The sequence below is a fragment of the Vanellus vanellus genome (assembly GCF_965231255.1).
Source record: "Vanellus vanellus genome assembly, chromosome: 24".
NCBI lineage: Eukaryota > Metazoa > Chordata > Aves > Charadriiformes > Charadriidae > Vanellus > Vanellus vanellus.
The window spans coordinates 7,730,595-7,741,117 of NC_138929.1; the positions used below are offsets into that span (position 1 = coordinate 7,730,595).

At 41.4% G+C, this 10,523-nt stretch overlaps 1 protein-coding gene across 1 annotated transcript in view; it reads right to left on the bottom strand.

Annotated features, from left to right (window-relative positions):
* PLA2G4C (phospholipase A2 group IVC) overlaps positions 1 to 6,542 on the bottom strand; it is a gene marked incomplete at its 5' end in the record, with an annotated part of 29,727 nt that extends 23,185 nt beyond the window's left edge. Inside the window, 3 exon segments of the mRNA XM_082495072.1 lie at positions 128 to 270; positions 1,893 to 2,009; positions 6,441 to 6,542. Of these exon segments, the coding sequence (XP_082351198.1) occupies positions 128 to 270; positions 1,893 to 2,009; positions 6,441 to 6,542 (362 nt within the window).
* Between the last annotated feature and the right edge of the window lie 3,981 nt (positions 6,543 to 10,523).

Genomic DNA, 10,523 nt, shown 5'->3' on the forward strand with positions numbered 1-10,523 from the left:
TACCACTCGGTTCATCCATTGTGAGCCCAACAGAGAGTTCTGAACAGTGTTGAAAGTTTCAAACTGCTATTGGATCTCCATGGATCAGGAGAAACATTGACAACCACAGCAGGTAACAGGCACCTACCAGGTGGATCCCGACACCCCACACAGGTACATGACAGCATCCAAGAAATTCTGTTTCTTCAGCTCCACCAAGGTTCCTAGCAGGGCTACCATGGCACGCAGGCCTCCGCCTGACCCCAGAACAACAATATTGGGCACGTCATTCTGGGGAATGGAAGACACAAAACACATTTCTTTTAGCGCAAAGGCTAAACAAATAGACAGGGATAAAAGCTCTTGCAATTCTCACCTGACCTGCTTCCTTGCTTTAGGACACATTCCATAATCTGCCTCTTTTCCCCTATTTCTCTTTTTCCTATACTTCCCAGTCACAGAATGGGTTCTCCTTTCTATCGTGCTATTACTTATCTTCCTGGTCCTGAAATTTGTTGTGGCTGTGTTTCGATAGTGTACCTTCAAAATATAAATAATCCTTGAGCAGTACTCGTTGTGATTCTCTAGGTGTCATCTCTATTCCCCTTCTGTCACCAAAAGCGGGATTTTTTCTCCCAAAAGAGGAAGGTAGAACTATTACAGTCAGACACAGAAATTTCTCAAGAAACATGTTGTACTGGATCTGATTGGAAGAGAGTCAACTTTTTTTCACAGCAGCTCATATGGGGCTGTGGTTTAGATTTGTGGCTAGAAAGGTATTGATAACACACCAAGGTTTTGACTTGCTGAACAGTCTTCTACAACATCAAGGCTCTCTCTCTTTCCCACTCTGCACTCCACCCCCGGCAAGTAGGCTAGAGGTGGGCAGGGGTTAGGAGAGGGCATTGTTGGGATGGGACAGTTGACCAAAACTGAATAAAGGGATACTCCATACTATATGACATCTTGATCAGTCAGTTACTATATGTCATCATGACATCGGTTCAGAGGAAGGAAGAAAACAAGATGTTTGTGGTTATGGCATTTGTCTTCCCAATTAACTGTTACACATGCTGAGGTCCTGCTTTCCAGGAAGTGGCTAACATCTCCCTGGCACAGGGAGGCAGCGAGTAAATCCCTTTGCCTGTACACATATCTTTGCAGCCTTTCATTTCCCTGATAAACTGTCTTTATTTAGATCCATGACTCTTCTCACCCTCCTTATACTTTCTCCCTGTCACATGGGAGAGGGGAGTGAGCAAGCAGCTCTGTGGGTGTTTGGCTGTCGGCCAGTGTCAACCCACCATACACGTCATGAGGATAAAATGAGCATGGAGTCGAAGAAAGAAGTGTGCACAGTTATATTGTATGCCTGTGTTTATGGCATATGGAAAAGCATAGGGGCAGGTGTTCTTCTATCACTGTACACGATGGCATGTTTCTGAGGATGAATGGGCTCAAGCGTAGAGACGAACGTGGGCACCAGAATGCACAGAGAGATTAGACAATGTGTGTGCATGTTTATTAGGATACAAACACATTCAGGTGGTTAACTGTGTGTCTTCTGAATGGTGCATATGTATTCCTCTACGCATGTACATAGAGAGTTATAAAAATATGCCTGTATATAAATATATACAAGGGCAAGTAGATTAATTGATTAATTAGCTGATAGATGGGAATTGCAGCTGGAAATTGCACTGAAAACTCCATGTCTTGTTCCCTTTTTTGTCCTTGAAGAATTTCTAGCCTGAATCCCTTTCCCAGCAGCGGAGAGGAGGCCTGCACTGGAAAACTTGTGATGACAGATGATGCCTCCTAGGGACTGGACCTCACTCCAAATGGCAATCTGTGTGCCGTTCCCATCACTGGAGTGTTATCCTTCTTTCCTTATTAGGGTTGTCGGTGCTTACCTGACCACAGGAAATCTCAAGGTTCTTCAAACACATCAGTACTTTTTCTCTTCTCTTCTTAGTGGCCTTTATCTCACCTTCTGAGAGATCATGAGACAGACGGACTTCATTGTCATCCTGGCATACAAAGTGAAACACTTTCAAGGTAAGAATATATCCACTGCAAGAAAATCAAAACATGGGATCCATACAGGTGACCCATCTTTCTGCAGGCTGGCCAGTGTTCACTCTGAGTCAATACCTAACAGCATCATAAAGAAGATCAGGGAACTAATTTTTTGTATTACATTTTAAATACAGGATGAAAGAGGCAGTGTTTATGACCCTAATAAACAAAGTGAAGAGGAAGGAACACAAACAAAAATTTCAGTTCTTCCAGATTAAAAAGTCCTCAAACTCCTGATTAAGCAAAAGAATCCATTTTCTAAAAGGAAATGTTGTTTTGCCTGTTAGTGTTTTTTCACAATATTAATGGCCAAACTGAATTTTTTTCTTGTTGAAGTGATTTATCAAATTCAGTCAAATTTGCTAGTTGATTTCCTCGATCCAATGGTGTATTTTTCAGTTAAAAGCAAATGTCTAACTTGAACTAATGTTCACAATAGCCTAAGGAGGTACAACTTTCCCAGGTTTCTATTATAGAATCATAGTATCATGAAATGGTTAAAGCTGGAAGGGACCTTAAAGTTCATCTAGTTCCAACCAGCCACTAGCCATGGGCAGGGACACCTCCCACTTAGACCGGGTTGCTCAAAGCTCCACCCAGCCTGGCCTTGAACACTTGCAGGGATGGGGCAGCCAGAGCTTCCCTGGGCAACCTGTGCCACTGTCTCACCACCCTAACAGTAAAGAATTTCTTCCTAACATCTAACCTAAACCTACCCGCTTTCAGTTTAAAACCTTTCTCTCTCGTCCTATGGTTCCAATCCCTGATCAAGAGTCCCTCCCCACCTTTTCTGTGGGCCCCCCTTTAGGTACTGGAAGGGGCTATAAGGTCTCCCTGGAGCCTTCTCTTCTCCAGGCTGAACAACCCCAACTCTACCCTGTCCTTCATAAGAGAGAAGTTCCAGCCCTCTGATCAACTTCATGGCTTTCATCTGGACTCGCTCCAACAGGTCCATGTCCTTCTTATGTTGGGGGCCCCAGAGCTGGACACAGTACTGCAGGTGTGGTCTCACAAGAGAAGAGCAGAGGGGCAAAATCATGTCCCTTGACCTGCTGGCCATGCTTCTTTTGATGCAGCCCAGGGTGCAGTTGGCTTTCTGGGCTGCAGGAGCACATTGCCAGCTCATGTATATATAGATTAGGTATATGCCTGTGGCAGCATTCATCTCATTTAGCCTTCAACTTCAGCCTGAAATCTACAGTCCCCTGAACATCCTTAAACATCAGTGCAGAGCAAGAAGTACTTCTAGAGTACCATTCCTAAACCAAACGTCAGACATCCAAGAGGTGCCCGTTTAACTCCACTATGAAATGCATTCATCACTACTTCATATCTAGAAATCTATAATGCAGATGTTTAAAGTCAGGTGAGATGAATCCTACCCTGGTTCTGATTCATGTCCTCTTGAGCTATCATCTTGAGAGGAAGGCTCAAATAATTGCAGTTAGTCCTTATAAATACTTTGCAGAGTATCATTAGCATGAATTACACAGAACATCCATTTTAAAAAACAATCATGACACAGGTGTCACAGAATGTGGATAAATGCAGCCAGAAGAGGAGTTAGGAAACAGAGGAGAAACCCAGGGTAGAAAGAGCGTACCTTGGTAGCCATTGAGATGTCTGTCTTTGCTTCCTGGAGACCTAGTGAAAAGGGAATACACAGCAATGTCTTAGCTCAGAGTAACTTTCAAACTACAAAGAAGAGCTGAATGGTCTTACCACCCTCTTCCAAGGTAAAAAAAAAAAAAAAAAAGGAAGGTGTTTAAAAAGACTGAGTAATCTGAGTCATTATCACATATCACGTTGTATCATACCAGTCATGACCTAAGATTAATGATTTGCAGCCTGATGGCTTTGACTGCTCCACCTTGTCAATGTTGACAATACTGCATAATTTCCATGGAATGCTAGCATATGTATATGAGACATTTGATGCTAGAAGAATTAATAAATATTGTGTATATCCAAAGGCAATCAAATGACCATCTTTAGCCCAAACAGTTACACTACCATTGGCTGTTAGTGCTTTCTTGACTTGATCTGATTTGATAACATAAATGAAAAAGCTGTTTCAAGTTTCCAGCATTCTGCTTTCCAAGAGGAGATGAGGAGCTTCCTGATACAGGTTGGATATTCCTTTGGCTTAACACTCAGCTGTTTACAACCTAACTTCAAAAAAACAGATAAAGAGTAGTCTTATGGGTGTGTGTTTGTGTATATATATAAAAAATGGCAATATTCTAGTTCTTTGTAAGTGCTGAATGCTAAGTGCAATATTTGTTATGTGCCTGCCTGCTTCCAAATGTCTCCATTGGAATTTAAAAGGCCATTACTGGTATCCAATAGAGGTTTAGTCCCAGTATGGCGATGCTTCAATATTCATTTTTTCCTGGTATCATGACTAATTTTCTGAACTGCAAGTATTGGCCCTCCTTAATAACTGAGGTGGCATACTTTGCCAACCATTATATATCATATTCTATTGATCACAACTCCTGGGATGGCAGCAGTGTAGAACAGCATCCACCTAATTCCTCCTTCCACCATTAGAGATTAGTTTATGACACAGATTAACTGCTTCCCACTTGTATAGTCTAAAACAGCAGACAGTTATGCAGGTATCTCCTGTTTTATGCCCACAGTCTCAGAAAAGGTCTATGCAGACTAAATCCTGAGTGCTCAGCACAGTGCTCACCACAGTCAATAACTATGATAAGTGGAAGAAAACATGCAGAATTCAGATAAAGGGAGATTTCCTCTGAGAGATCTTAAATAAAAACATGCTTGTTTTTCTCCTTTGATTATGTAGGAAACATAGATATCTCAATGATTGTGTGTGAACAAAATAATTTTCCTGGGGTCAGGCATTTGATGAAAAAGTAACAAAAATGTATATATAGGAAGGACAATTAGATGACAGAGTCAAAAATCATGTGAATTTGTGACTTACTTCTGTATACTAAAAATTCTCCCTAAGATGACATCTGCTTCTTTAATGTTTACTGTTCTTTCAAACTTTGCCAACGTTTAAATGTTGTGATATAAACTTTAAACGTTGTGATGAAAATCACCCTCTTCCTCAGATTCCTGTTGATTTTCAAAGTTTTTCACTCTTTCCAGAATTTACAATGATGAGATATAGGTCATATAGGACAACACAGATAATTTTCCAATAGGTGGTGAGAGGCCGTAAGCTTTTGTCCACTGTCTAGGATGTGGGAAATAATATTTATGCCATCTCAACAGAGTGTCCCTTATGACCTTAAATAACTGCATGGATTTCAAAGAATTCTGGCTGAATTTGCTAATGAGATTTCCTTGGAATTGTCCCTGTTGAGTTGGAAGGAAAGAAATTAAACAGCTATATAGCATTGCGTTTTCATGACACCACACATGAAACAAATTTTCGTTATTAGCATGTATATGCATGCCAGGCTACTAACAGAGAGCTGGTGAACAGGTATATCCTACTGTCGTACTTTGCGCCAAATTGGCCACTGGGCAGAACGACAGATGCTCTCCCCTACCTTTCTTCAAAGAGAGGCAAGAGACAGAGAGAGAGAGACTTATGCGTTTAGAAAGAACTAAACTCCTTTAATGAAATATTAATAATAAAATAAAAAGGAAACAATTAAATACATACAAAACTTTATCAAGCTCCCAGCATGACAATTACATCACCCGCTGGCACTGGGAAAGTCCCAGACTGGACTCAGTGACAGACGGGAACTGGATTCCGGATCTGGATTCAGGATAGGGATCACAGGCAGATGAACAGAGTCCTCCTCAGATGCCAGCCATTGAAGAAAGAGAGGGGACTCTTTGATCCCTCAGCTTTTATTCTGAGCGTGAGGCAGATGGGATGGCATACCCTGTTGTTCAGGGCTGGGTCATCTGTCTTGTCCACTCCTCCCTGCAAGTGGGACCCCTCTATACTTTTCTGCTTCCGACCCTCCAACGGGGCACATAACAAAGTTAACTGTCCTTGGTTGTTATAGCAATAAATATAAGCAAGAGCCTCTCTGCATACCATGCTTGGGCATCAGCTATAAACATAGGTCTTATGACTCTGAGAGTGAAGAGTTTTCTGCACAATATGCTGTTAATGTCAGTAGTCAGAAGAGGCTTAGCTAAAAAGTGAAGTTATTGAACAGAATATTGGTTATTTTACCTCAAAGTAGGACACCTACCTTTTAAGCAATTTATTGATGCTAATTCTTCAACATTGGAAGAATTTTTATCCTAGACCCAGACTTATGCTTTTAAGGTTGGCTAATGGCTTGGAGATGCTGCACATTTACACTTTGGTCAACCACAGAATTTTGCATGGCTCCATCCATTCTTTAGTCCCATCTCCTGCTTCATGAAGGGCCACTTACGATGATCCCTGCAAGGCAGTCATTTGGCTCCTCATTGAGACCTTGTTGAACTGGTTCCGCATCATCCTTTGACAAGCCTTTCTTTCCCCTTTCTCCCTTCATCACCACACTGCACCATTCATCCAACTGCTAGGATTTCCTTTCTCTTTCTTACACTGAGAACTCAGTTTTATTGGATCATTCCATCAAAGGATAAATGAATTCATGACCATCTTCTTTATCTCTCCATGTATAAAACGTTTGGTGCAGATATGGTATTCTCTCTTCTTCGTTTCTATGGCCACAATCTTCTAGACTAAAACATTCATTCTTCTAATGCCCACTCAGATGTGGTTTCTTTTTTTCCTCTCAAGATTTGCAATGTATTACTTTCTACAGATGTGCATCCAAGTGAAACTGAGGAACATATTTTAGGAACACCAATAGTTTTTCCAGTGGCATAGAAATCCCAATATGTTCTTGCTGTGACATTTTATTTTACCGTTTAATTGCAAAACCTTAGCAAGATTCAGGCTGGGCAGAAAATGGATCAATATCAGCCCTGAGGAGAAGGACTTGGGGATGTTGTTTTATGAGAAGCTCAACATGACACAGCAATGTGCACTTGCAGCCCAGAAGGCCAACTGCATCCTTGGCTGCATCAAAAGAAGCATGGCCAGCAGGTCAAGGGATTGGATTCTACCCCTCTACTCTGCTCCTGTGAGAGCCCTCCTGCAGTACTGAGTTCAGCTCTGGAGTCCTCAACACAAGAAGGGCACAGACATGTTGGAGCCAGTCCAGAGGAGGGCCATGAAGATGATCAGGGGGCTGAAGCACCTCTCTCATGAGGTCAGGCTCAGAGAGTTGGGGTTGTTCAGCCTGGAGAACAGAAGACTCAGGGGAGACCTTACAGCAGCTTTCCAGTATCTGAAGGGTGCCTACAAGAAAGCTGGACAGGGACTTTTTGCAAAGGCATGTAGTGATAGGATGAGGGGTAATGGCTTCAAACTGGAAAAGGGTAGATTTAGAACAGATAGTAGGACAAAAATTTTCACTATGAAGGTGGTGAGGCACTGGAACAGGTTGCCCAGGGAAATTGAGGCTGCCCATGTCAGGAAGTGTTCAAGGCCAGGCTGAATGGCCTTGAGCAACCTGGTCTAGTTGGAGGTGTCCATGTCCATGACCACAGCAGATGGGTTGGAACTAGATGATCTTTAAGGTCCCTTCCAGCATAAACCAGTCTATGATTCTATGATAGAGAAAGGCTCATGATGGCAATTTATGCCTAAAAACAGAGCCATTTGGCTCAGTCCCTGTCATTTACCCTTTAGGAATCATGCTCCCCGTACCTTCCAGATGGATGATGATGTCATAATGCATTCTTTGGACCTTATCAGAGGAATCCACTTTAATTAAAATGTCATCTGTATGTTGATATACGATCACTCTTGATTTCAGTGGGATTTGTTCTAATTCCTGAGCTAAATCCTGATTTAGTGATGCAGAGCTATGTCTGAATCCTTGAAGTAATTGGGTAAAAGTGTACTGAATTCCACCCCAAGTGAATCTTTCTTGACCTTCAGGTTTTAAGGGGACCATCAAAATCATATCTTTTACATCCACAGAAACCATCCAAGAATGAGCCTTCTTCTCTCTGGTATAAACAAGATATGTGCTGCATAAGATGGCAGTGTGTAGGCATCCACTATTATTATTCAGTTTACCATCGAATGCCAGGTGCCATTGTGTTTACGAACAGGGCACACAGGGGAATTATACAGTGAATGAATTTTCTCAATAATATGCCATCATTCTACATCGTGAATAAAAGTAGTTATGCCTAGTGTGTCTTTAGGGCTAATATGACATTGTCATACAATGACACAGCCTCCATGGCTGGAGATTGTACTGTGGCAGTGTCAATAATATGGTACAAGAGGGCCACTGGAGTGGCACCTGTAACCTCATCTGGATCAGGCTCAGGAAACAATGTGGCTGAGGTGGGGGCAGAAGGCCCATTGCCATAATCAATATCAGAATCGTCCTCCTCTTCATCAGCTGCCAGTGCATAGATCTTTTGAATAATCTCACACTCTGCGACTGGACAGGTACACTCTCTCTCTAGCTTTTGCAAAGCCAGAGATCTAAGATTAGTTTCTAACCACTGATGTTGCTGGCTCTTTCTGTGACTACAAGATTCAAAGGCAGCTGCTCATGCCTCTCCATCCTTAGCTCGTTGTTCAGCATCTTGAGCTCACTGCTCAGCACCTTTTAGCAAAGTACCTGTAGCCAACAATGTCTCTGTGAGAAACCCAGTGAAGGGTCCCTTGCCTTCCTTTGCTTTATCTTTGGAAGTTTCCTGCCACTTCTGAAATGCTGTTCACAACATCTCCCAGTCAAAACAATCTTCAGTGATCCATTTCCTGTCCCAACTCAGTGTTTTCAATCCTTTATTCTCTTTCATGTTAGCTGTGCTTCAAAAGCCTTCTCTATGATCTGTGTATTTAGTACCCCACTTCTGACATCAATTAATGTCATGGTCACAATCTGTGAGAGTTACCTGACCTGTGGGTGTATAAAGATTGAGACCATGGGTTCATAGGATTACGTAATACACAAGGACATGGAAGCTTCATTTCCATTAATTACTTTATTACAAATTATTACTAGTAAAGCAATTACATGTTGTGACTAAAAAATTTCCACTAGTAAATCAAGTACAAACTTATGACCATTTACCTGTATGTGCACCTATATATATATTGTTGAAGGTGTTACCAGTATGGTACTCACCAAACAACTCCCAGGAGCGGAGCCAATCAGCAGCAGCAAAGTCTCACTTCGAAGATGATCCGTGTCACGGTGTCCAGAGTCAGTCAACCAGGCTTCCCAGATCAGGGTCCAGTCTGTCAGGGAGACTGCACACAGAGGAGCTCACTTCGGGTAGATAGTGAGTTTCTTTTATATCTTTGGTGCAGATACATAAATGGGCATAAGTGTTGTAGAAGCATAATTGGGACACCAGTTCCTGGAACTATTGCTGCTGACTTCTGCTTTCCTACAAGGTCAGTTTGTTATTGTGGTGTCTTTGTCCTGTGCTTATCTCGGGCTCTGAGCTGTGCATATCAAGGACTTCCCAGCCTCCCAGCAAGCAGATACCCTTCTCTGTCAGTACTTTTCCATTACCACTGGGTTGCCTTTATGGCTGCTCCATCACTGGGTTTGTTCAGTCCTAAGTAAAGAAGGCTCAAGAGGACCTTATTGCTTTCTACAAGTACCTAACAGAGGAATATGAAGAAAGTAGTATCAAATCTTTTGTTAGAATCAGAATAAGATACAGTAATATAAGTTACTCCTTCAAGTACACTTCCAATCAATGAATTACTGCTGTAAGCTGAAATGACTCCTGGTAGATTCCATATCCTTAAAATTGCCTCTTTCATTCTCTTTTCTCTTTCATCCAGCATTGCTGAGCACTTATACCAGTAATTATATTACTTCTTATTGCTATTGCAATTATCACCTTGACTGGGGTTTTTTGTTTGTTTGTTTTTTTGTTTTGTTTGTAGCAGACAGCATAAGGCAAATATCTGATCATTTGACTAATAGATTCTTACATTATATGTGAATTTGTTAGCTGATGCTGTCTCATTTTTCTCCTGGCGTGCCTTGTCAGTTTTGGTGCTGATGATTTTGAAATAAATACACAGTAAATTAACTAAAACTACTTTATTCTTTGTATATTTTATTAAAGCTCATGGCAAGCATAACTTTTTTTTTGTCTTTTGAGGGAAATGTTTCTGAATAACTTACAATAATTTAAAATTAAGGAAGAACAATATGGCCAGCTATCAGCTATCACTATTGGCATTTTTTTTTCTCCTTATCTTAGAATAATAAACCAGTTGCCTGGAAAGCAATGTACAGTGTCTTGTTAGTTGACCTGTGTTATCTGACACACCTGCAAGAGACTCAGATATCACACATGGGTTATGGGAAACCTTTATCCTTCTGGAGCAGCTGAAATATTGAATCACATTGATTATCCCACAGACCCAGAAATGTCATTAGAACCTTATGTTTAGTGAATTGAATCCAACTTAA